Source organism: Talpa europaea (genome assembly GCF_964194135.1).
Source record: "Talpa europaea genome assembly, chromosome: 5".
In the NCBI taxonomy this organism is placed as follows: domain Eukaryota; kingdom Metazoa; phylum Chordata; class Mammalia; order Eulipotyphla; family Talpidae; genus Talpa; species Talpa europaea.
Window position 1 is genome coordinate 120,796,142 of NC_140071.1, and position 27,862 is coordinate 120,824,003.

Below are 27,862 nucleotides of genomic sequence, written 5' to 3' on the forward strand. Positions count from 1 at the left end.
TTAAATTTTTAAAAAATATGTTACAACAGACATTTAGGGAAACTAGTAACAATGATTTTCTGCATCACTCAAAATACCAGGAAAAAAAATCTGAATTATCAATGTAATCTATTCAGTGCCTAAGTTGCAGAGACAACAAACACTCTCAATCCAAAATGACTTTGCATAAGAGGGGGCTAACTTTTTCGCATTAATTTCTAAGACATCTTAACTGAAACACAGTGGAATAGAAACAGATGTTCAATGTATGTATGCAGATAAGAATTCTTCACTTGCCTGCTTATCATTAACAGATGAAGGAAGTGCATTCATTAAGGAAACAAAGCTGGCTCAAGTGGAACCAAGCCAGATCACAATTATCCATCAGCCCAAAATACAACGAATTTTTCCAATTTCAAAAGGATAGAGAAGTTATTAAATATATTGCAAAACAAAAAATGCAACTTGAAAATGCCATAATAGAAGTAGTCCAACTTGCTAATCCAAAAGGGATGTATCTCTTCCATCAGTTCACTTATATCCAAGAATGAACTTTTTCATTACTTTTTTCTTAAATTCCTAGATTTAAAGAAGTTTTTATATAAGCTCTGCTACATTCCCAGTCTATAAAGTTGAGTGGAAGCATTAGTTTTAGTCAACCACAAGTAATCCCTGGTTGTATTTAAAGTGGATTTTGGGGGCCTCCCCGGTGGCACAGCAGTTGAGCGCTGGGTTGAGAAGCTGCCCGCAGCCTCTACAGCGCCGGTTCGATCCCCGGCTGCTCCCGGCCACCGGAGGAGGGTCCCACATGGCGCGCAGACCTCTCCTGCCGCCCGCTGCTCCCCTCAGCAGTGTACTTCGGTCCTTCTGCCTGCTCTGCTCCCCGCTCTGGCTCTGGTGAATTCTCTCACCCTCCCGCGCTTCTGACTGTACCCAGTGCATGTATAAATAAATAAATAAATAAATAAATAATAGAGTGGATTTTGGAGAAAAGGCATAAGTCTCTGCACATCCAAAACCCCTACTACCAACTTCTCTCTTGAACATACAAAACACAAAAGCAAATTCAGGCTGTTCTTCCTGCTTTGCTGTAAATCACAGCAAACGTCACTGGCCAGACTAAAAATTTTGCCATCTCCTCCTTGTCCATTACTCACATTTTCACTTATTTAAAATCTGAGCATTGAGAACTCCACAATAACCAAGAAATTAGACCTACTGTAAAGGAGTTCTCACTGCCTACACTTGCTCACTTCCCACTCACCAGCACTCCCCTGCAGTCTGGCTTCCACCCCACCACCTCCGCAGAGTCAGTGCCAGCACCATCACCATCAGTCTTCAGTAACCAAGCCCAGCAGTCACGTTTCTATTCACTATTTGCCCTCCTAGCAGCTTCTGACAATTATTTACCCTTTCCTTCTTGAAAACTTGTCTCTATTTCTCTCACCTCCCACATTCACTCAAGTAACTACATCTCACAATTTTATGCCCTTAGACTATCTCTCACATTCATTCTACTTCCATCACCACCTCTTATCTCAATTCCTGTCACAACCCATTGTGTTCCTACTTCAGTACTGGCCACCATAATCATTCCCTTTGTTGCCACCAAGGTCATCTTTCCAAAACATAAAATAATTATGTCCCTTCCTTACTTTTCAGTTATTCTTCATTTTTACGGATAAAATCTGAACTCCATTTAAAAAACAAGTATAGCAGTTAACACCTATTGGGCACTTGACTATACGTCAAGTACATTTATAATAGGCTCACATGTATTATTTTACTTAATCCTAATTACAATTCATGAGGGAAACACTGAAAATACCCTTAACGTTTTGCAAGTGATGAATTAAGGCACACAGATGTCAAGTTAATTCCCCACAGTCACAGAGCTAGTGAATGGCAGAGTCAAGCTTTGAACTCCAAATATGACTCCCAATTTCAGACCTTTCTGTTCTGAAATGAGATCTTCATTGGTCATTACCAGGGTCCTTTCTCACAACAGCCCCCACCAAAAGCAGCTAGGCTGCTTCTTCAATGTATTTTGCTCCTGCAAACCCTGATGCACTTGTTGAAGTCGCTCCCATAATCTAGGAAGACCTTCACCAGTCCTTGCTCTCACCTCTCCTACCCTCATCTTTTCCATACAATTGTCAATACTTGATTAATATTCAAGACTCAATCTAATACCCATGTCCTCAAAGATGCTGATCTCTATCCAGAGAGAAATGCTGGCTTCTTCCTTTCTGGCTCCAAGGAACCCAGCACAGGTTCCAAGTGGAATTTCCTAATACTTTTCGATAATCTGCAGTACTGCTGAAAACATTTACTCCTCTCCCAGAGTGTGCAGAATGTCTTTCCCTGTCCTACTGACTTTGGACGTGGCCACATCCCTTGGTCTGGCAGTGGAATGTGAGTTGATGTGATATAAGAGGAGACTTTAAATCCGTTGCATGACTTGGCTGGGATCTGGTGCACCTGTCATTCATTTGCCATGAGGACAACATCCCCTGGGCAGCCTCTGGTCCAAGCAGAACAAAGAGACACGTGAAACAAATTTGAACGCAATCCATAGCCTTGAGCCAAGTGCAGTCGACCCAGAACTTGAAACAGATCGGCTCCAGGTGACCCTTGGATCTATGAGCAAGGGGGAAAAATACTATTGCTACCTTCCACTGAGCTTCTGACTGAGGTGTACATTGCACTATTGTACCAACAGCTGGCTAATATATACTTCGAAGTTTTAAATTCATGTATTTTTTTACATGTCTTAAAGGCTGATAACAGTGCTTAGAATATTGAGAGATCTTTATAAAATTGTTGTTGAAATATAATCTACATACCATAAAATTTATCTTTTTAAAGTGTAAAATTCAGAATTTTTTAGTATTACTAAGTATTCTAAAGAAATGGCAATCATCACTATCTAGTTCTAGAATATTTTTATCACCCCAAGAAGAAACTCAGTAATTTTATGTCTCTTGGGAGATTTTTGTAAGTGAATTACTTCATGAATGAAAATTTAGAAAATTCTTAGAAGAATTAACTAGCAAGATGATTTAAATATTGTAGAAAAATTTTTCATAGAAGTGTCTCTGCTGGGTTATTTTGAAGTTTTCCTATTTTTTAAATAAATTATTAAAACAAACTTTCCCCAAGTTTTAAATATAAATATTCAATGCCTTTTAAAATTCTTATTTCATGCAAGGTCATGGGGGGTTAATTTTTGGTCTACAGATCACAGAGGATGCAGACAGTTAGTCACAAAGCATTTGACAGGAAAAAGAACCACCTCACATAGCTCAAAGCCAACAGTAGCTGAGAATCTACTTTTTGCACTAAAACAACAACTACAATAACCACGCTTGGCTAAATGCCAAACACAGAAACTCAAAATTTCTAATAATAGGCACCTCAGCTTCAAAAATTAGCAAATCCATACTACAAAAGTACAAATGTCAAAATCCCAAAGAATGGTAGATTGAAAATCCTATTCTGGTTGGATAATTGACACCATACTTAAACACTGCTATTCTTTCTTTTTTTTTTAAGATAAGAAAGAAAACTATATTTTTATAAAAGCTGTAATGACATGCTCACTTCATTCTACTAACAAGAGAGAATGAGAAAGCAGAGTGAAAGCAAGAGAGAGAGAGATCTTATTTCAGAGAGTAACTCTATAAAAGAGATACCTTTGGGAAAAAGTTGATTCAAGACTTGAATGTTGAATAACAAGGATACATAAGAATCTCAAAAACCATATTTTCTACATATACTTTGTTTTGCTGTGTTGTATGACATTTTATGACAAATAATATGAAATTATAAAATTTCAAAATAAAATATGAAATTATTTTACTAAATCTAAGAAACCCAGAAAAATATTCTAAACATCACTATCCCCATTAAAATAATAATAATAACAACAACAAAAACTGACAGCCTGGCCATGGACAAGGAAAGTAATCAGCGAGCTTTAAGCATCCTGACCTCACTTACTGGCTGCCACGCTGTCCAACCAGTTTTTATTTTTACCCTCCTCTTTCCCGTACTGGCTCTGCCTAGGACCCAGCTGCGTGGTGCCAATCTGGGTCACTCAAGCAGAGGATCAGTGGGCGACAGCCGCTGTATCCACTTTTAGAAGAACCCACATGCCTGGGAGTGCTCAGCAGAGCCGCACATTCTCCAGCCCCAGAGGGTCCAGGAGCGGCGACTGTGTGGGATTGCTATTTCAGGTTCCAAAAAATACACCCTTACCTGAGGAAGATGAAATTAAATAGGAAAAGCAAATCAGATTCTGCTACAGAACACTTTCATTTCTAACATGCTTTTAAAACCGTTATTTTACACTTCAATTAAAGTAGAAACTGAAGTACGTGGCATGGACCTTTTAATTTTTTTTCCGCTTTCTTGAGGCATAATTGACAAATTATAAGATACTTAAAGTGCACATCGTGGTGATTTGATAAACATATACATTGTAAAGGGAGTTCCCCATGGAGTTAACTAATACATTTTATCCCCTCACATGTTCATTTATATGTGTATACATATGAACATTTAAATTCTATTAGCGAATTCTAATCACAAACTACGGAGATATAACTATAGTCACCCTGTTTTACATTAGATCCTCAGAACATATTCATCTTACAGCTGGGAATTTGTGCCCTTTACCAATCTCTCCCTACACTTCCCCTTCCCTTAAGCAACCACTTTTCTACTCTCTTTCTATGAGTTTGACTTTTTTATAAGATTCCACATAAGTTGTACCATGTAATACTTATTTTTCACTGTCTGAGTTATGTCACCAAGCATAATGTCATCAGGGTCCATCCATGCTGTCACAGGTGTGCAGGATTTCCTTCTTTTTCATGGCTGAATAATATTCTGCTATCTCACATCTTTATCCATTCATCTGTTGAAGGTAGATACTTCAGTGGTTTCCATATCTTGTCTATTGTGAATATTACTGCAGTGAACATGAGAGAGCAGCTAACTCTTTAAGATTGTGTTTTCATTTCCTTCATATATATATACCCAGAAGTGGGACTGCATGGTCACATGATATTTCTATTTTTAACTTTTTGAGGAATCTTCACACTTTTCCATAGTGGCTGCACCACCTTATATTCACCCAACTGTGCCAAGGATATACTCTTCTCTCCAAATCTTTGCCAGCATTTCATGTCTCTCTCTCATCTTGTTGATACAGATATTCTCACAGGTATGTAGTTATAACTCACTGTGATTTTGACTTGCATTTCCCAGATGACAGCGATGCTAACATTTTCATGTACCTATTGGACATCTACGTGACCTCTTAAAAAAAAATGTCTCTCAGTTCTCATTTTTTAACAAATTGTTTTTTTGGGGTTTTTTTAGTTATTTTTGCTATTGAATTGTGTTATAGTATTATTTTTTAAAAAGATTTATTTATTTATTTATTTATTTATTTATTATTTATACAAGCACTGGGTACAGTCAGAAGAGCGGGAAGGTGAGAGAATTCACCAGAGCCAGAGCGGGGAGCAGAGCAGGCAGAAGGACCGAAGTACACTGCTGAGGGGAGCAGCAGGCGGCAGGAAAGGTCTGCGCGCCATGTGGGACCCTCCTCCAGTGGCCGGGGAGCAGCCGGGGAGCAGCTGGGGATCGAACCAGCACTGCAGAGGCTGGGGGCAGCTTCGCAACCCAGCGCTCAACCACTGCGCCACCGGGGAGGCCCATTTTATTTTTAAGTCAACACTTCAAAATCAATCTGATTCATCAATTATATTTTTTGCCCTTAATTGAGCCAATTAGGTGCTAGGTTGGATACTTGATATTCAAAGACATCTATAGAACTGGCCATTTTCTATTCTAATAAAACAAGAATAAAACCATTATCTATTAATGCCTTTTTGAACCCATCCAGATTATAATTACATGCTCAACTCCATGAAGTAGCCACTGTTCTTAATATTTTCATTTTAGTTATTTCCTACTTTTCTTTATGGTCTTACCATCCATGTATATGTCCCAATATATTATTTTATTTTAATTAAGATGTTGGTGACATGTGTTGGTGGCCTCCTTAGCATCTACTTTCCCCAGATTTTCCTTTAGGGAATTAATGGCTCTCGTGTTGGGAAGCAACCTGCACCTTCTGTAGGAATGCACCAATCTGGACCCTATGTGGCTAAGCTGATCAACTTTCCTAATTCCCCTTGTGATCATGGATAAGGGCTGCATCCTCTTTCTCTGCTCAAAGGATATAAGAAGAATATGGGACCAGAATTGCTCAGGCCCAGCCCTCAAGTGGAAAAACCTGGTCTTTCTGGGATGGGGTAGAATGGGTGTAGATGCTCTACATAACGCTTGGCTATAAAGTCACACAACATGCAGCACAGCTGAAAGCTTGAGAGGCTCCTAGACCCTGCTGATGCCCATGTGCTGTTGAGTGCACCTTATCTGAAGTGAGGTTCTATCTCCAGATTGTGCACCAGCTAAAAAGCCACCATTTTTAAAGCTAGTTTGGGTTGGATTTCTGTTGGTTGCCACCACCAGAATACTACCTAAAACATACACAAGAATTTTTGAATAAAAAAATTACTAAACACAAGCTTGATATGAAGTGTGTGTATAAAATGAAATAAATAGAAAACCTTTTAACACATCATACAATGCGCAACTCAGTGAAATTTAAAAGGCAGTGGTCTAGAAGGTCAGAACAACCCAGGGTCCATGAGGCCACTTGAGAACCTGAATCCCAATGTGCATTAGTGTGTGGGTTGGGAGGAGCCTGGAGGCTCCTTTGGAGAAGCTCACCTTTCCAAGTTGCAACAACTGTCAAGCAGTATACTAGATAAAGAGATTTATCCCAGTGCTTTTTTTTTCAGCACTGAAGGCATGTCTGAGGCAACACTCACCTCCAGCACCTTTGAGCATCCCCCAGTCCCAACTCACCCCAGCTCTTCACTACTGTCCCCTCACCAATATCCCTCAAGGACACTCTTGGTGAGATGACTGTCAGGCCCAATAGCCTGGTGGCCACCATCTCAGGTAAAGCAGCCAGACTGTCTGGACTTGAAGACCAGCTCCACCCTCTGATGACCATGTGACTGTTGTCTGTTTTCTTGTTTCTCTGTGAAACAGGAATTGTAAGCATGTATTTCTCAGGATGATTGAGAAGTTAAATGTTTGGAATGGGGCCATTGGGCTAGAAGCCCTCATAAAATGTTGCCATGAACAATGAGGATTTGAGGAAGTTTGGAGAAAAATCTGTGTGCTGTCCTCTGAGACTCAGCCATGGCTCAGGTGAGGGCTCGGCAGCCCTGGAGACTTCTAGCTTCTGCATCAGGGGTGAGCTGCCCTCCCACTGCCTGTGCCAGCCTCATTCAGCACCTCCCTCATCCTGACTCCCAATATTCCCTCCTTATTATGCTCCTTTGGCATCTTCATACATCTTTCAGCCTCTGCCAGCCTCCACTGAGACACAATTTCCTGTTTCTCTTTGCCCAGAAAGTTCCTGCTCATCCTTTGAGTCTCTGCTCAGTCTGCCCTCAGGCTGCCCAAGGGCCCTTGGATCAAAGGAGGTTCCTGCTTTTCCCCCTTACCACACATTCTGCTCTCCCTTTCTGAACACGCATCAAACATGGGATTCTGCATTCAGGGTCTGACTTTCATGGGGGAATGTAACACCACAAAGGTGGGGACCATATTTGTCTCATGTACTACTGAGTTTTATGACATGTTCAATAACTATATGATGAATGAATGCGTTGAAGTGCCAATATGATATACTGGTCCTAGAGCGTCACAAGTCAGTGACCTTCAGACAAATCACTTACCCTCGAGTCTCAGCTTCCTCATTTCCAACTCACCTCCCAAGAGCTTCTCTGCTAAACAACTCTTGTAGTTTCCTTAGGGAGAAGACTGCTGTCTTAACCTACTGCCAATGTGCATAATCCCAAATAAAAATGCCACAGGGGAAAAACCTGCAATATTCCTCTACCTCTCCAAAGGCAGTAGGAGTTTCTCCTGGGAATGATGTTCAAGGTCTTCTGATAGTGGATAGGAAATGTGAAGTTCCTTTCAAAGTTTCCTTATAAAAACAAAAGCAAAAATAAACAAATGGGACTATATCAAACTAAAAAAAAAAAAAAAAACCTCTGCACAATAAAACAAACTGTCATGAATACAAAAAGACACTCTAATGAATGGGGAGAAGATGTCTGCATATCATACATCTGACAAGTGGCTACAAAGAACCTACAAAACACAGCAAAAAGAAAACAAAACTTCCAATCAAAAAATGGACAGAATAAGGTATGGAAACAATGTAAGTGCCCTAGGATAAAGAAGTGAATTAGAAAAATACGGTATATAAAAAGAATGGAATTCTACTCAACTGTAAAAAAAAAAATAACTCTTACCATTTGTTTCACTTATACATGGAATGTAGAAAAATGAAACAAAAATTAGTGTAGTGACAACAAACCTTAGAAATCTGACTATGGAATTGAGTCTAAGACAGGGAGGAAGGGGGTAAAACAGAGTGATGAGGAGGCACAATGAACTATGGTGGAGGGTTTAGGTGCCTTGGTGGTGGGTGTGGGATGGTGAAAGGCATCTGAGGAGATGTCATCCCACACCTCTGAACAACATATAGTAATATAAACAAATGTTACCTCAATTAAGAAAAAACCTGGACAGAAAACCTAATGGGCACTTCTACAAAGACCTACAGAAGATGCTCATTATCACTTATCTAGGAACATGCAAATCAAAACCACACTGAGGGCTTCCCTGGTGGTACAAGGGGTTAAGATGCAACCTATTGAGCTTACACAGCCTCTGCAACACGAGTTCAATGCCTGGCCAGCCAGGGAGCAACCCACATGACGCAGCAGACCTCTCCTGACTCACCTGCTGCTCCCCTCAACAGTGTAGTTCAGTCAGTCTGCCTGTTCTGCTCCCTACTCTGTCTCTGGTGAATCCTCTCACCCCCCCCCCCAGCTCAGGCCTATATCCCAGCTCTTGTATGCATAAAGAAATAAATCTTTAAAAAAAAAACACACATTGAGATACCACCTTACACCTGTGTGATTGGTCAGTATCAAAAAGACCAGAAAACAACAAACATTAGAGGGGATGTGGCAAGAATGGAACCCTTGCACACTGTTAGTGTGAATGTAGGTTGAATGAACACCTCTGGGAAACAATATAGAGGTGCTTCAAAATATTAAAAATAGCTCTTCCATATGATCTAGCAATTACACTTCTCGGTATTTTGTCCAAAGAATGCAAAATCACAAATTCGAAGGGATACATGTACATTGCATCTATGTTCAACACAGCACTATTTACAATAGTTAAGTTACGGAAAGTGCCCAAGGACAGAGGGGTGGATGGAACTGTGGTATATATACACACAATGGAATACTACTCAACTGTTAAAAGTCATACATGAAATTTTGTCATTTGTGATGACAAGGGTAGAACTGGAGGGGATTATGCTAAGCAAAATAAGTCAGAAGGAGAAAGACAAATAGCAGATGATGTCACTCACTTGTGGAATATAGAGAAAACAAACCAATATTCAGATAAAACCAAAGCAAAACAAACCCTAGAAATATAACTTCAGAATTGAGGTTAAAAGATGGGGGGAGAGAGAGGGGATAATGATAATGGACTATGGTGGAGGATTCCGGGTGCCTTGGTGGTGGGTGTGGTGTGGTAACATACACCTACTGAGGTGTCAACCTATATCTCTGAATCATATAATAATAAAAAATAATCTGAAAAAAAATCCTATGGCCCAGAATCCCAAACTAGAGCATCAGGAATCTTCAAGCTATTGTTTTATACATCTATGTGCAAATATATCTGTTATACACATTCCTGAAAATGAATGATCTCCCTCAGTACAATAAATAACCAAAAACCTCTTATTTTGCAAAATCACACACACAAAATAAAACCAGGGTTTATGGAAAATAAAGAATATTATTAAACTTCGCAACCAGAACATGAACAAAAACAATCAGAACACTGAAAATTATGAGCACAGATAAAAAGAGGTGCTCAATTTCCTATTATAGAATAAGTATGAGTCCTCACCAAGAGGTGGAGCAGCAGCAAGGGTTGTGACAGCAAGGGTGTGAGGAAAGACAGATAAGAGAAAAATGGAGATAAGAGAAAAATGCAAAAAGACCTGGGAAAATCAGACCTTTAAATAAGCACAAAGCCAAATGGAGCGCAAGAACAAGGTGTTGTCACCTCCCTTGTTCACCTCCACGAGGCAACTTTGCTTTCAACTACTGCTGAAGCAGAGTATTATGGTGCTAAAAAAGATCTCACATGAAACATTGCAACTTGCACCTTATTAAGGGTCATTGCCATTCCCCAATAGTCCATGCCATCATTTGCATTACAGAAACATAGTTAGAGCAGAGGCAAGTATGCTTGCTCAGGACATCAGGCACCCATCCCTGTTGAGAGATCTTAATGTAGACTTGCAGCCAAGAGCTACTACTTACCAGATGGGAGACCAAGAGAGGCACCGCAGTGAGAAGCACTGTGACCCCAAGTCCTAACCAGCCTGCCTGTCAGTCTCATCATGACTGACACTGAAACAGCGGAGACCCTTGAACTAGAGCAGTGGCTATCTCTGCTGCAGAAAGAGTAAACACGATGACAAATGTAGGACCTCTAATACAATGCCTAATACACTAAATACACATGTTCTTTTTCCACTATCCGGGACTATTTGAATACAGAGGGGGAACCAGATTGGTGAAGAGAAAGGGAGTAAACAGTTCCACCCATTGGCTGTGGCCCATTCTACAACTTTAAAGGTTTGCCATTGTTGTCCTCATCACTCTCCTGCCAAAAATCTCTCTTATAAAAAATATGAAAGGGCCCAGTATCAAAGAATATGCTCCAAAGCCACAGATGTATAACTGTTTCTTAGCAACTAACATAGATGATGCTTAATAAACAGTTGTTACTCAAAAGAAAAGGGTTAGGGGAGGAGCAGGTCATCTGTTTGGCCTCACAATGAGTTAGGATCGAGGCCTTTTTAGAAGTTTCGCTTTCACTTCTAGAGCATAGCAATTCCCAGCTCCAGCTCCAGCTCTGGCAAAAGCTTGCCTGAGTTCAAATCCCAGCTCTGTGTGACTTCAGAAAAATCAGTTAACTCTTCTGAGCTCCAGTTTCCACATCACTGAAATGTACACAAAATGACACTTAACCTAAGAAGCACCTCCTATGCCAGGCACTGTGCTGTATGATTGATAGATAGATAGATAGATAGATAGATAGATAGATAGATAGATAGATAGATAGATAGATAGATGGTAGGTAGATTAGATGGATGGGTGGATGGGTAGATGAGTGGGTGAGAGGATGGATGGATGGATGGATGGATGGATGGATGGATGGATGGATGGTGACAGATATGTCATCTCATTAACTGAGAGAAGAGGTAGCACTGCAGAATAAGTGCTCCAAAACCGTGTTATGTTAACTAATGTTATTTTTATTTGGCACTGAACTATCTACTTTATCCCTTCATATTATCACATTCTGTTCACTCTTGCAACATGATGAGTCAGGATTCCACTTGTCACCCACCCCTCCTATTTATGACATCTTGCAAGTTCTCTGCAGAAACAGGCGGCAACCACATCTGTTGGTGGATGACAACATTCAGCTCCACAAGCTCCTTTTCAATTTTCTATAGAAAAGGCAGAAAGGAAGCAATCTCCCAGCGTTACCACTGGGTCATGAAAAATAGTGGTCACAGCCATGGTTATTTATTAATGCCAGCTGCTGGTCATTAGTCTCGTGGGGTCTTTTCCTTTTATAAATACCTAACTAATAAGAACTGACAGTAGTGACCCCTTCAGCAAAAATTCCTCAGTGCTTTTTCTTTGGAAATATCCTCAAAGCAGAACTCTGATCTCTCATGCTAAGAATGGGAAATGATCTGGACTTCTACATCGAGTGAGAGAGAGAAGGTCACTGATTGCTTTGAGGTAGGGAGAGAAAGAGAAGGTGAGAGTCCCAGAGCAGAGCACAGAGCTTAAAGCACAGGGCTCTATTTAAAGAATAGAGTTGTTTGCTCTCCAAGCCAGCAGACAGGAATTCCAAGGGCAGTGAGTTCCACACAGTCCAAGCCCAGGGGAAGGCTGGCCTCCTAAATAATTCCTTCAACTGATATCACCTACCTAACAAGCCAACAGTGGAATCACTTTCCAAGTGTCCAATCACTGACAGTCTCCAGGCAACTATTGAGTAAACTGCTTTTTTTAATCTGTCTTTTAAAAAACCAAACACTTTGCTTCCTGTCAGGACAGTGAATATCTATTTTCTCTGCCACAGCAGACTCCAAGTGCCAATCAGGCCACTGTAGCTGGGAACAGGCTCACTGAGAAATCTCTCGGGTGGTGGATAATGTGGTTGCAGGGCCCTAGCAGGAAGCAAAACAGTATGGATGAGGAGGAGGGAGGGATGACTAAGGCCAGTTCTTAGCCACAAGAGTTCTGGGCTTATTAAAGAAGGCAGATTTCATGCAACCACACAGTGGTTATAGTGGGATAGACAATGTTTCTGACAGAGGTGAATAATAAATATCAGGTGGACACAGAGAAGGAAGGATTAATGGGCTTAGAGGAATCAGGGATTTGTCCCTGCAGAAGTGAAGAATGGGCATTCAGGGTGGGGGGCTTAGAGGAATCAAGGATTTGTCCCCGCAGAAGTGAGGAACGGGCATTCAGGGTGAGGTGTCCCATCTCAAGGCCCCCTTATCCTGAGAAATAGAACGCAGACTCTTACCTGCTGGACACACTATTGCCCGCTTCCCCTACAGCAGGAGTGGCTCTGTTATTAAAGTTCTAGGCACTAAAATGGAAGTGAAAGAGTGGAAGAATTTTCCAAAGAGCATCTTGCAAGGGAGGAACGCACTCTGCATTTTCCATTCCTCCATCCTGCTTTTTGAAAAGGTGATGTGATGAGGAGTCTCTGCTTGGACCAGGAGGAAGGGGGCCTCGAGATGGTGGTTAAAAGGTTGAAAGAAAGCTCACTTCTCAGAATTCTGGAGTTTACACCTTACGGCGCTCCCAAATGGCACAAGACTTCATTAGCTTTAAAAGCAGCTTCCTTTAGAACTCTCCTACATTGCTGGTGGGAGTGCAAACTGGTCCAACCACTGTGGAAAGCTGTCTGGAGGTTCCTCAGTCTACTAAAAATGGAGCTACCATACGATACGGCAGTTCCACTACTAGGGATCTACCCAAAGGACACAAAAACAGTGATTCAAAAGAGCACCTGTACATCTATGTTTATTGCAGCACTGTTTACAATAGGTAAAACCTGGAAAAAACCCAAATGCCCAAAAATAGATGACTGGATCAATAAGATGTGGTGCATATACACCATGGAATAATATTCAGCAATCAAAAAAGATAAACTCATGCCATTTGCAACAACATGGATGGAGCTAGAAGGAATTACGCTCAGTGAAATAAGCCAGAAGGAAAAAGAAAAGTATCAGATGGTTTCACTTATAACAGGAATATAGGGGAACCAAATAAGACATCAGTATAAAAATAATAATAATAACAGTATAAAACACAGCAAAGCAAAAACAGACGATTATAAACCAGAGACATCCTGCAGGGGAGGAGGAGGGAGAGGGATCAGAGGGAGGGAGGGAGGAGCACAGGGGACTGTGGTGATGGTGCACGGGTGCCTTGGGGAAGGAAACTCTATAGGGACTCAATCTGAGGGGGTGGGGGAAAGCAAATATTATCCAAAATTTTTAAAAATTATAAATGTTAAAATAAAAAAATTAAAAAAAATAAATAAAAGTAGCTTCCTTTAGAGGAATTCAGGGACCAGTTGCCACTCAAAATTATACATAAAACTGTCCCTCTCACTCAAAAGCAAGCAGGTTCATGTACCTTCTTACCTGAGAACAGAATGCAGCCTCTACAGTACCTGTTTTGTGCAAGAATTTTAATTCCAGAGTCCACACTCAACCATAAATCCTTAAGTTCTCTGTCATTTTTCTGAGAGAAGAGTTCATGATTTATGTGTGTGTTGGTTCTAAGAGGTACAGCACATCATCATGTAAACCCTACTCTTGACTTAGGTGTCTCCATTCCCACACCCAACACACACACACACACACACCTGGAAAACTTTGAGAGTATTTTGACTCTGCCTTTCTTCAAAGCATAATCACAACAAAAGCAGGTGTACGTGCTTTCTGTGTGCACACCCAAGCCCTTATCTCAATAACTTAGCATCAATTGACTCTCCTTGCCCAGAACCCTCCAAAGGTCTTAGCCTAACTATTTCTTTGAGTTCTAGACTGTCTTAAGTACTTCTCTCATAAGTCCCCCATTTTTTATCTTCAAGGATCTTATTCCAACTTGCAATCATATATTTCTTATTTAAGCTCTTTCCCTACCCCACAAGAACATGCATTTCATGTGGGCAGAAATTATGATTCTTTCATTCACCATCTAAACCTGGTTTTTAGCATATGCCTGGTATACTGATGGAGCTTTAAATACTTTTCAGAAAATGAATTTTAAAATTTATTTAAAACATTAATGGAAAGGGAAACAAGCACTCCTATGTTGATAGAAGCACTATTTACAATAGCCAAATTATAGCAACAACCTTAGTGCTAATATACAGACAAGTAGATTAGGAAAATGTGATATGTACCCATAGTGGAATACTACTCAGCTACAAAAAAGATATGTTCTTGTCATGTGCAGCAACATGGATGGGGCATAATCTAAGCAAAATAAGTGAGAAGGAAAAAAATAATGGATGGTGTCGCTTACATGTGGGATTCACAGATAGTCAAGCTAACAACAAATCCTAGAAAGTTGTACAGAACCATGACTATCAGAGGGGATGGGGAACAGCAAGGACAAAAGGATCACAGGGATGGACTGAGAGTGCTTTGGTGGTAGGTGCGATATTATAACAATCTGAAGGAGGACATCCCCTGTATCTCTGAAACACAAATAATGGTGTAAACAAATAATGTTAATGCAATGAAATTTTTTCATTTAAAACACTTTCACATATGAAAACTTATTTTCACTATTAATGCTTATTCTTAGTGTTTACAGTGAAGTGAACTTACAAATGAGTGATAGCCAAGCATCCCAAATAATAATTTTCATATTTTAAGCCATTTGACCAAGTCTATCATAGGCATCATTCAATTTCCCATTAGAATAAAATAAGAGTTTGAATATGAATTTTTAAAAATGTTTCTTTGGGGAGAAAAAGAGAACTGTGTATGCATCATAATAAATACATCTTCAATTACTCACTTGGTGCACCCACATGTAAAAAAAAAAAAAAGGATGAGGATTTTTTATAGCAATGTTGATTCAAGGAAATAAAGTCATCAGACCTCCTGTTGTTGACCTTTATTTAAAAAAACAAATGGGGCCTCCCCAGTGGCACAGTAGTTAAGCGCTGGGCTGCAAAGCTGCCCACAGCCTCTGCAGTGCCGGTTCGATCCCTGGCAGCTGGCGAGGGTCCCACATGGTGTGCAAACCTCCCCTGCCCCGCCCGCTGCTCCCCTCAGCAGTGTGTTTTGTCAGTCTGCCTGTTCTGTTCCCTGCTCTGTCTCTGGTGAATTCTCTCACCCTCCCGCACTTCTGAGTGTACCCAGTGCTTGTCTAAATAAATAAATAAATCTTAAAAAAAAATGCAGGTTTATTCTTACATGGCCTCTAATGGACTATTTAGAGATAGATGGGTGGGGTACCTTCCTAACACTATGGCTGACCAGGAGGCCAAGCTGCATCCTGTAATACCTGCACCCGTAACCGCCACACGCAGATGTGCAGGGAAAAGAGCAAGGTTCCTCAACCTCATCACAGTTTATTCTTAAGTTCCCAGCACAGATATAAGGATCAATTTTCTGACAGTTTAAGTTTAGTGGGAAAAGGTGTCAGCCAAGATATCCTTAGGTGTGTGTTATATAATGACTTCACCTCATTTTTTCCCTTCACACCCAAGATAATTCCCTGAGATAGAACAGTCATCCCATCCGGTTTAGACACATGAGGATGTCTCTTGTGGAGTGCTGTTTATAACATTGCAAACATGGAATTTTACACAGCGAACTGAGCTCCATGACATCATTCTTCCTTGCAGAGAGATAGAACATGTCCTCAAATCCAGGCAGTAGTCTTTCCAATATTCTGTCATTTGTTTTATTTTTTAAGGAATATTTTATTTCCCATATCATCTAATAAACCCTCTAGTTTAGGCTATTTTCATATTTCTCAATCACTGGAGGAAAAAGAGATCTATTATGTTTTCCTTTCATATTCAAGTTGCACTGAAGTCATGCTCTTTCTTACCCCTCCCAAAAGAAACTATCAGATGCTTTTCTTTGGCTGCAAATATAAACACATACACACATTCTTTTTTTTTTTAAAGATTTATTTATTTATACAAGAACCGGGGTACAGGCCAGATGCACGGGAGGGTGAGAGGATTCACCAGAGACAGAGCAGGGAACAGAACAGGCAAACTGACGAAATGCACTGCTGAGGGGAGCAGCGGGCGAGACAGAAGAGGTCTGCTTCGCCATGTGGGATTCTCGACGGCCGGCCAGGATCAAACCTGCTCTGCAGAGGCTGCGGACAGCTTCACAGCGCGGCGCTCAACTGCCTGCGCCACCAGAGAGGCCCACATACACACATTCTTAACTGCACATTTTTCGAAGTCACAGAAAAGTGAACAGGGTTTAAAAGAAAAACTATTTCCAAAGAGAGCAGTTTAGTCAAAATTCAGTCAGTGTTAAGTGATTCAATCCTCGACCGTAAAACAGAAGGCCAAAATGATTAGGGTTACACTGAACGGGGGTTACAGGGATGCCAACTACCGGCCAGTATGCCCAGAAGTCACAGAGCTGCTTTGTTCAGACCCTTCAGCTCTTCGGCATGGGACCTGGACACCTACAGGAGAGGCTGCCAATCTCCTCTCTCGCAAGGACCTGCCTCTTGGCTGAACTCAACAACAAAAGTGTTCCCAGGTGAGATCTCGTGCAGATGGGAGAGCTCTCAGGTAAAGGGGAAGGCACTCTGGTAAAGGACTTACGCAGATATGCCAACAACACTCAAACACATCAGCACTGAGAAGAGATAACCTTCTGTGCCCGTATTTGGAGAACAAGAGGCTGCACAGGTATTAAGTCTTTGCCCAAGGTCTCCAAGGAATGTAAAATATGGCGTGATGCACCTTCTCTGTTAGAAAATGTCAAAAGGACACACAGCTATGTATTTATTCACACCCCCCATGGAACAAGGTTGGAGGTCAAACTCCAAAAGACCATAGTAGATGGTCACTAGTATCACTAACATAAAATATTCTAGAATACTTCCCCCTTAAGAAATCACACAATAATGAATCAGCAAGCTTAAAAAACAACAACAACTAATTATTTTCCTTAATGAAACCTCAGTGCAGTGACCAACGGCTGTGATAAAAGAGAAAAAATGGGAGTAGGCACAACTCCGTTGCCAGTTCCACCTTAGCAAAGTGAGTTCTCAAGCAGTGAGCAAAAGTGAAGAACCTGATTCTTCTTGTCCGAGGTCCATGGTGACACCAGATACTGGGGTTCCCACCCCCCACACAATGTAACACTGTAGTGATGTGTCCACAAGAGGAGGCGCCCATGTGGGGGTGGGCAAAGTAGGGATTCACAGTCTGTCCCCACATACAGGCAGGGGCAGGGATTGGCGAGAGGTTGGAAAAGGAAACTGGAATAGAAAGCATAGTCCTCATAGGAATTTTTGTATATGGTCCTGAATGTGGGAATCAAAATAAGGGATCAGATAGCAAGGACTGCAAAGGCACATAGCCTGGGTTCGAATCCTGCTTCTAACAAGTGCTTACTGACTCGGTGGCCCCAGACAAGTTCCAATTTTTAGAAGCTCCAATATCCTAACTATAGATTTTGAATACAACAATTTAGATGTAAAGCATGTTCAGAAATGATGTTTTAGATCAAGTTCTAAGTCTATATTTGGGCAAGTCACTTTATCTCTCAGGGCCTCAATTTTCTCATCTGTAAATGAGAGTAATAGTACTTACTTGTAAGGGATTAAAGCATACTTAAGTTTTTAGCCCTATGGCTGGCACATAATAAGTACTTAATAAATATCAGCTTTATCATCATAAACATCAGCTTCATTACCTTCACTATCACATTACCGCTTTGACATGTTAAGCCTTAGAATGGTCCAAAGCAGAAGAAGATGCAGCCAGAATAATTTCCAGGAACTGCCTGGTCGCACCTAACAATGACTCCACCCACAGAATCACAGCCATTTGTCAGCATCATGGCTCCATTGTCATCAATCATTGGAAAGCAGGGGACCAAGAGATGCAGTTTTGCTGGGAACACATGCTCCATCCTATCTCTCTGTGGTGGTCAGAGCTCAGTCTGCACATGTGGAGCTGGCTAGATGCAAACTTGGTTTCCAGGGAGACGCTGGGCAAGAGGTACCAGCTCCATCTCCCCATTCCAATTCCGCTTTCTCCAATCTGTGGGCCCTCACTGTTCTCCTACCACATGACAGCATTGTGTCACAGCAGCCCTTGTATACAAACAAGCCAGACTATTTAAATGCCATTGTGAGAAAGATGCTGCTTACTGTATTTACGTATCTCTTTAGACCATTACTCCCTTCTTGATCTAGCCAGAATAGTTTTTCTTTCACTTCCTCAGTTCTCCATCCAATGCTGGAGAACCATAGGTAAAGTTAAATCTTTATTGTAGTAAAAAGGTGTAAGAGTCATCAAGCCCCAGGCCTCCTTGGTGGTGCAGGGGTTAAAGACAGTGCTGTCAAGCTATTGCCAGCCGCTGCAGCACGAGTTCAATCCCCAGCCAGCCAGGGAGAAACCCACATGGCGCAGCAGATCTCTTCTGTCTTGCCCACTGCTCTCCCTAGTAGTGTATTTCGGTAGATTTGTCTGTTCTGCTCCCTACTCTCTCTGGTGAATCCTCTCACCGCCCACCCCGCACCTCTGACTTACACCCCAATTCTTGTATGCATAAATGAATCAATCTTTTTTAAAAAAGAGTCATCAAGTCACTACAAAGGTGGACAATTAAAATGATTATATAATTTATGGAATATGTTCACCTCGCATTACATCACAAAAATCTTTTGTTTCTGGCCACCACAAACCTTACCTACAGTCAGACAACACAACATCTTTCAGTGTTGGAGAGTTAAGGCACCCTTGATGCTTTTAATCTTCATAATCAGGTCCCAGCTGAATAAGAAAAACAGTTCTATGGGAGGGGAAAAGGACCCAAAATGATGACCTGATCCTTTCCAGCACTAGTTCCCACACATGAGAAATATGGATTAGGTCACATACAAGATTAAATTCATCACCAAGTCCCACAGGCATGCTGTGATTAAAGTCAAAGCAGTTCAGAAACTTCTCAAGTTGATAAGATTGTGCTGGGTTGAGATTCCCAGCCCCTCCCTAAAGGCCTGGTAACCTGTTCCAAATCACAACTGAAACCAAGTTGAAGGAACATCTGTTTCTCCAAAACAGTGTTTGGCATTAAAGAGAAGAACTACAGAGTAGAACAGATATTGTTGTGGGCAAAGAGGAGGTGGGGGCCAAGAAAATTTGAGCCATCTACTTGCTAACAAACTCTTGTAACTCAATAAATATCATGAGGGGGGACAGAAGAAAGAAGGAAGGAAAATAAATGGGCAAACTAATCTTTTTTCTAGCAAAAGTTGACACAACGTCACAGAACAAAACACTTTACATTTGAGATGAATTTTCAGACAGCCGCTATGCATAATGACTTAACATTAGACTGTTTGCAAGAGAAGAGGCACTGAGCTTTCTGCTGGGAGTTTGGTAACAAAGAATATGCATTCAACATAATATTGAGGACTCGTTTTCTACTAAGTTGTTTTTCTTTTTTTTAAGATTTATTTATTTATTTATACAGGCACTGGGTACAGTCAGAAGCGGGGGAGGGTGAGAGAATTCACCAGAGTGAGAGCTGGGAACAGAACAGGCAGACTGACGAAGAAGTACACTGCTGAGGGGAGCAGCGGGCAGCGGCAGGAGAGGTCTGCACACCATGTGGGACCCTCGCTGGGGGCCGGGGATCGAACCGGTGCTGCAGAGGCTGCGGGCAGCTTCGCAGCCCAGCACTCAACCACTGAGCCACCAGGGGAGGCCCAAGGACTCATTTTCTAAACCTTAATGGATGACCAGGATCACTTTATAAGTAGATATTACAGGTTCCTCTGATCCCTAAGCCTCTTTTAATGCAGGTTGGATTAACACAGCATGTACTTAACTTCTAGTTCAGATATCTGGAATTAATAAGAGAGGATAATAGAATGAGGGTAGCAGGCAACAAAACTGCCCAAGAAACTTAGGGTCTTGAAGATTTTCTTTACAATCAGCTGAAGCTGTCATTAACACAGAAACAACAACTGCATTAACAGTAGTATAAGTAATGATAGTGGTGGTAACAGTGGTAGTCCTAGCAGTAAGTGTAAACAGTAGTGATATGAGTGGTAATGTAACAGGGTGGTCCCCAGGAAAGGGGGAGGTTCCCTGTCCCACCCAAGGGAGGGTGGAGCTGAGCAGGAAGAGGAGAAGCAGCAGAAGAGACTGAGGTAGGAAACAGGATGGAGCAGCAGAAGAGACTGAGGTAGGAAACAGGATGGAGCCAGGAGACCTGGAGGAGGCGCATGGAGCCTAGAGACATGTGAAGAAACTGCACTTGTCTTTTGGTCGTGGACTGGGTGACACAGATGTGGGTGAGACCCGTGGGGAGGTGACAATGGCAGCTTTTATCTTGATGTTGATTTTGCTCTTTTCCTTCCGGGCTTGTCCAGTTGTTTCTGGCCCTTTTCTGTGGGTCCCCACTGGAAGATGCTTTAGACTTGTGGCAGGCTTTGGGGCCTTGCTCTGGGCCGATCCCATATGGATGGACTTTTACCCACGAGGGGACGGGTAACTTTGGGTGCTTCATTTAGAAACTAGACTCTTTGCCTTACCTGTATTGTTTCCTAGTTTTATTAAAGATCCTTCCCATTAGTCTCATGTGTTTTGTGTTGATGCGGCGGATGGCAGAACCCATTTAGAATAGGCAGGTTTGCGGGGTTTGGGCTGCCCCTCTCCCTGCCCTATAACAGAAATTCAATAATATTAATCATTACTAATAGAGCACTTCCTAAATACTGGGTATTATTGTGCATATTTAAAACATATTAACTTATTTAATGTGTAGTCTTCTGGCCAAGAGTCTGATTTCATCCTGCTGGAGCATTCATTGCATCCCTGGGGCTTGCGGCTTTCTGAAAGTTTACTGTGGTTGAACCAAGAAAGAAGGCATAAGCAGATTTCTCAGAAGTTATGATTCCATGGAAGATTTGGAGAACAAGGCGAAGGCTGCTATCTTTCAGAGAGCAAAGTGATTTGGGAAATAAAAGAATTTCTTTGAGTTGGATTTCATGAAAGTTTGTCATTAATCTGTGTTCCCGAACAAAGAAACGCGAATATTTGAGCTAAGGAATAGTTTCTCTTGATAAATATACTATTAACAAATATAATATAGGTAGGTAGGTAGGCAGGTAGGTAGATAGACAAATTGATTTAATCCTCAGCACTGCTATGAGGTGGGTAAGCTATTATTAGTACCTTTTGAACAGCTGCTTTCAATAATATCTCTTTGTTACCAAGTGCTCTCTTCCAATGAAAATACAAAAGCTAAAATAAGAGGAAATGCAGTCTGCAAGGTCACACAGCTAGAAGGCAAAAGATTCAGGATTCAAACCCAGACTACCCAGTTCCAAAGTCTGACTTCGTAACCACTGTGCTGAACTCACTGTCTCCTTGCTTTGGAAAGGAATGTGGAGAGAAGGTAATCAGGCCCCTGCCTGCTGGCAGTTAATGGTAGTTATTGAAGTTATTTGAAGTTATTGAAGTTATTTCCATTAAGAGTCCCCCTAAACCTACAGTAAGACAGCCAGCCTGCTCCCGCAGCTATAAAAAGTCACTGGAAGTGCTACCGAGCTTTCCCACTAGGTCTGTGACCTCCAGAAGGGCTTTCACCTTTGCCAGCTAAGGCAGAAGCTGGTGGGTGGAGTGAGGTGGGAGCAGAGTTCCCAAGTCACCATTTCCTGCCCGGTAACACAGTCCTCAAATAGCCACGGCTGCTGGCGAGAAATTCCGCACTAACAAGTTATCTCCTGGAGCTTGTTCCTTGAGCCTTTATTAAGAATGCACACTTTTCTCACCTACCCATGGCTCCAGGAAGACCAAGAACTGAAGAGACAAGCAGCAAAGTTTGTTTATTAACCTGCTGCAACCAAGGGAACATTTTTCTGAAAGGGTGAAATTCCTAACTACTCAAAATAGGGGGAGGGGGTAGACCTGAGGGAAATTTAATCGCCCACTGAACAAACATGAAAAACAAAGCCCTACCAATGAGGATGTTGCAGAAGACAATGGGGTCCCTCAAGGAGAAGCAATTGCCTTGAGATAACACCCTCCCTACCCCCTACCCCCCCCCCCACAGGGAATTCAGCTCATACTAGCCCGACTGCTGTATTAGCCAAGGAATCTTGGTTCACTGGGCATCTGCAGGCAAAACCATCTGTGACTGCTCCTGGGTTCCTCCAGTTTGCAGAAGCAACATTTACATTTCAAGAGGAACCTCCTGGAATGAAAGGGGGAGTCTCTATCTCTCTTTGGAGCAAATACCTTTTTATACAGCCTGGGAGGGGAAGCTCTCCTTTCCATGAAATTGAACCCTGCAATTGAAAGGAGATAGGCCACTTGAATAATGCACACTCAGAGCAGAAACACTAGGGCTGCTTCATCCTAAAGTCACTCTCTCCCCATTACGGTTTTCACATTCCCAAACTGGCATATATGATAAAGGAGCAAGAATTAATGCCAAGTAGGGTTCTACTTTCTTAAGGAATCTTCTTTTTCCCAAACCTGTAGAACCTGGTCAAAGGCTGATGTTATACACAGCGTAATATTTAGCCGGAACTAGCCACCACTTCAAAGGAGTCTGTGATCTTCTAGAGGAAGATGTTAGAGAGCTTGATCCAGGGGGGGGCAATCCTAGTCTATATTGACAAAATTCACAGAATTTTGGGCACACCAAATATTTTTGCATTTTCCAGTTTGGAACTTAAACTAAAGTACCTTAGTAGAGTATGTTCATGTTACCATTAAGGACACAGGGAATAAAGCACATGCCTTTGAGAACTGTAAGATTGTTCTGCTCTTACATCCTCTCCTCACCCCCATCCACAATTCAAATCTCTGCTGAGAATGTTAAAGTTCAAGAACCTGAAGAAACAGTTCTCCAACTCTCCACCAAGCCTGTGACTACAAATGACTCCTGTGTGTCCTGGGAGCCCAACAATGCAGCACAGACAGAGCACCTGTCACACCCCAAGTCATTCGAGCCACATACATTAAAAAAAAAAAAAAAGTGAAGTTTTTTTTTTTTTTCATCTAGTCCTGAACTACCAAATTATGAGACACACTTGTGGGTTTCAGCAATAGGGCCTTGAGTTTAGTCTTCTATTTCTTTGACCCTATTTTTACATATGTTTCTAAACTCTAACATTTTTGATGGCATGAAGCAATTTAACTCTTTAAGGTGCATGCCTCTTACTGGAGCATTAAAGCAGAATCTACTGAGGGCGATTTCCACTGGCAGCTTTGTGGTTTACAGCTGTAGCATGGTAGCTCAGTCACCGAGGCGGCATCTTTAGATCTATGGCGCCAAAGGGGGGTGTCACTAAGTCACAGCCTGACTACTAAGAGCTTTGCTCCGTCATGACTTAGCGGCACATTTCCTCCTTTGAACTACCAGACAAGGAGGGCTGCCCATCACTAAGGACAAGAGGGTCAAAATCGCCTTCCCCTAAGCCTTTAGAAAGGCCGCCTAGGGAAGTAGAGGCTCCACGCACGGATCCTTGGGGGTCACCTTTCCCCCCTCGTGCCCTCCAAGCGTCCTGACCCCCCCAGACACGTCATTTCGGGAGCGCATCGCCACCAAGCAGCATTTACAGATAGACATCGAGAATCAGGCTCACCCAGCGAATGCTTCCAGGACTGAGCCGAGAGCTCCAGTGATTTCCCTGGCCTGCCACCGAGTCATTCAAGAAGTGAAATATGCCAGCCGGGCCGGGTATCCTGCACCTGGACGCCCGCCCCGCCGCCTCTGGGATGAAGTGGGGGCTGCCAATGGCTAGGCAACGTCTATGCGGATGATGGCGAGCTGGGCAGGTGGGTGATGCAGGCTCCCCGGCCCTGTGCGCTGTGCCAGCATCACACCTGAGCCGGTGCCAGGAAGACAATCAGCAGCTCCCGGGGGTACACCATGGAGACACCGCCAACTCTGCTCCCGAAAGGGGGGTGGGGAGGGAGGCCAGGAGGCGGGAGGTGGGACAGGGAGCGGAACCCCTAAAATGCGGCGCCTGCGAGCCCTATGGGGGCTCGCGCTCCCTGCGCCTTTGCAGCGCTTCTAATCGCACTGCGCTTCGCTGGCAGCGCCTGGAAGCGGCGGGAGCCGAGATTTGCGCTACGGGCGGGCAGAAGGGATGCAGGCGCAGGGGACCGCTGCCTGCCCCCGCACCGGCCACACTGCAAGGCCCCCATCGCGCCCACCCTCGCCCGAGACTCCACAGCCAAAGCGCCAGGGGACAGCAGCTCGCCCGGGGCCCTGGCGGGTGACCCAGAGCAGCTGGCACAAGAAAGTGGGGGGCGGGGGCGCTGCGGGGAACCGGCGAGGCTGGACCTGTCGTCCGTACGCGCGCGGGTCGGGGGCCCGGGGCGCCCCTGCAAGGCCGCCCGCCAGCCGCGGGCGCTTACCTCGATCCACTTCTGCGCCTCCGAGAAGGCGGGCTCGGGGGGCGGCTCCGGCTGCAGGGGCTGAAGAGCTTCCAGACCGAGGACGGGACAAGCCATTTGCGAAGCCCCGCGTCGGCTCGAGCGCTGGGCCGCCGGGATGAGAACGGCCGCTGCCGCCGCAGGAGCGCGCTCCCCGCCCCTTCCCGCCCGCCGGCCCCCGCCCGCCCGGCCGCCCCGCCCCGCCCGCGCAGGGCCCGGGGGAGAAGGCGCGCGCCGGCCCGCGCCGCGGCAGCTGCTCCGAACGAGCTCCGCTGCGCCACGGGTCCCCGGCGGGAGCGAGCGCGGAGGCGCGGGGAGCTCCCTCTGCTCCCCACCTTCTGCGGCCGCCCCGCCCCCTCCCCGCTGCAAGGGAGGGGTGCCAGCTCCCGCCTAAAAATAACCAGAGTGAGCACTGGGTGTCCCCCTCCTGCCCGGAGAGGCACTCGGCCGGCACCCCGCACGTCCCCGCGCACCCGGGAGCGCACCCGCGGACCCGCGGACTCGGGAGCGCACGGCCCCCGGGAAGCCCGCACCGCCGCAGCGGGCCCCGAGGACGCGCCCGCGGTGACCGCCGCGCGCCGCACCTGCCGCCCCGCAGGCCCGAGATGGGGGTCTGAGGAGCAGCCCTCTCCCGCACCCGCGGGGAGTGTCCAGTCACCTGATCTGTTTGTAAGGAAAGAAGAAATAGGACCTTTAATAAGCATGTTTCTCTCCAGGCAAACAGTCTGTGGATTCGCTCTCACCGTGTTTGTGGTTGCACCGGCGCTTGTGTGCACCAGCTATCCATCAGGCACTGGGGAAGCAGACATGAGAAAAGAAAAAGGAGGGGGCCCCTCAAAATTCTTGACCTCAGGAAGATTACATTCTAGGGGGAAGGGAGCAGATGATAAACATGTATAGTTTAGAAAGAAGAAAAATGTGGAAGGTGATACATGTGAAGGTAAAAGGGAAGCTAATAATGGCTTGGAAAGGGTGTTGGCTTACTTCCCACTGGCTGGGGGGCTGCTCTGGACAGGGAAGGAGGGGTAGGAGATGGGGGGAAGTGGGGTAGTTATGCTGCCCCTTTCAGCAAGTCTAGGCGATTGGCAGCACCACTCCCTTGAAGTTCTGCCTGGGCTTCTCTTGGGTTCTCTGATGGTTCCCTGTTTCCTCTTGTCCCACCCCACTTCCCCAGGCCTGCTGGTGGCAAAGTCTTCCCCATCCCTCAGGTGTCCCCGCCCTGCCCACTTCCCATTCAGGATCTCTGAATACCAGCCACCCTGGTATGAGCATGCCTTCTGTTCTGCATGAGAAGCCAAGTGATGACCAAGAAAGGTTTCTCTGACAAGGTGATGGGATGAGACATGTTAGCCAGGCAGCTACCAGGAGAAACATTTCCAAATGGGTGGAAAGGCCTTGAGGATGGAATAAGCTTGGCGGAGTGTCAAAGAACCACCAGGGGCCAGTGTGACCAGAGTGGAAGGAGAGAGGAACTTCACAGGAAAGACAGCATGGAAAAGGCAGGCCAGATCCCCAGGCGTATGACAGACCAGGCCGGGGGGCTGTTGCATGGGCATCCACAGGTGACCTCAGCTCAGAGTGTGTCATAGCTTCATACTCTACTGTATAAAGAAATGATCCATATTTTAGAGAGGCTGCTGGCAAAAAGGGTGGGATAGGGCAGGAAGTCCACAGATACTCAGCAGCTTAGTCTCTGTTCCCTGTTGAGAGTCCAAGTTTCATTTTTGTTCAACCCTGCTGCTTTAACAGGGGGATGGAACTACATTCCACCATTAGCAGCTTTGGAGTCAGCCTGCCTTTCCTTTATTTACTCTTAAAACACTTATATGGTCCTTGCATTGTGCCAGGCACGGTTCTAAGTGCATTACAAATAATTGTCTAACTCAGTCCCTATTCTAACCTCCTAAGATAGACTATTAGCATCCCTATGAGGGAACCAAGAGACAGAGAGGGGTGTCATGCAGCTGGTGAGCAGTGAAACCCACGTTCAAACCCAGACAACCTGGCGCCAGACCTGCTCTTAACTACATACCACACTGCTTGCCAGTCCTGGTCCAGACTCTGCCACTTACAAATTGTGCCTCAGTTTCATCATCCCAGATGAGATTGAAATGGCCACCCAGCAGAGTCATGGTGAGAAGCAAACAGAATTTCTTAATGAGAAAGGACCAAAGCTGGGCCTGGCTGTGGAGCTCAGTGTAGGGCCAGCTGACCAGCCCTTCCATCCTGCCCTTCCAAAAAGGGAGAAATTACCAGGAGGCAAGCAGAGGGAGGGAAAGGACTAATAAAATATTGTTAGAATGTGACCTTGTCTCTAGGAAGAAACCTGGCAAAGTAAATAATCCACAGAATAACCTAGCACCCTAACCCCAGATGCCACTTTGGGCAGGTTTTACCACACAGAGTAGCCAAGAGAGGAACCAGCTGACCTAAATGACACATCTGAATCCATTTGAAAATGAGTAGTAAGATTAACTCTACCATAACTCTAAAATACCTGCTTACTGATATTGGCATTTAAACTAAACTATTTTCTGTCTGTGAAAATATTTGTTATGCCTTTAAGTACTGTAATCACATAGTAACATCTGCTTTCCTGAACTCTATTGCCAATTACTCTATTGTCCATAATTGTCACCAAAGACTCTCAAGCATAGAGGAGTTCAAACCTAGTGCCATGTCTACAAATCATTGTTAAGCACCTACTGTGTATAAGAGTCTATCAAAAGAACCACAGCATCAAAAGAACCACAACAGAACTAAATAATTTTCATTTAGAACGAAATAATTTTGTAGTGAAGTCATATTTTCATTGTTGTGCAATATAGTTTTCAAATATAAAAGTAATATATTTATGTTCATTGGAGAAAATTTGAAGCCCATAATGAAGAAAAAAAGTACCCCAAAGGAAATCCATATTCAGATGTCAATACTATTT

At 43.7% G+C, this 27,862-nt stretch overlaps 1 protein-coding gene across 11 annotated transcripts in view; it reads right to left on the minus strand.

Moving 5' to 3' along the window:
- The window catches only part of LIMCH1 (LIM and calponin homology domains 1), a gene marked incomplete at its 3' end in the record, with an annotated part of 306,641 nt that extends 281,579 nt beyond the window's left edge, over nucleotides 1–25,062 (minus strand). For all 11 annotated transcript variants that reach the window (XM_084233757.1, XM_084233752.1, XM_084233753.1 and 8 more), the window contains exon 1: nucleotides 24,907–25,062. In XM_084233757.1, the coding sequence (XP_084089883.1) occupies nucleotides 24,907–25,002 (96 nt within the window). In that variant the 5' untranslated portion in view covers nucleotides 25,003–25,062. The remainder of the gene's footprint in view (nucleotides 1–24,906) is intronic.
- Nucleotides 25,063–27,862: the final 2,800 nt, after the last annotated feature.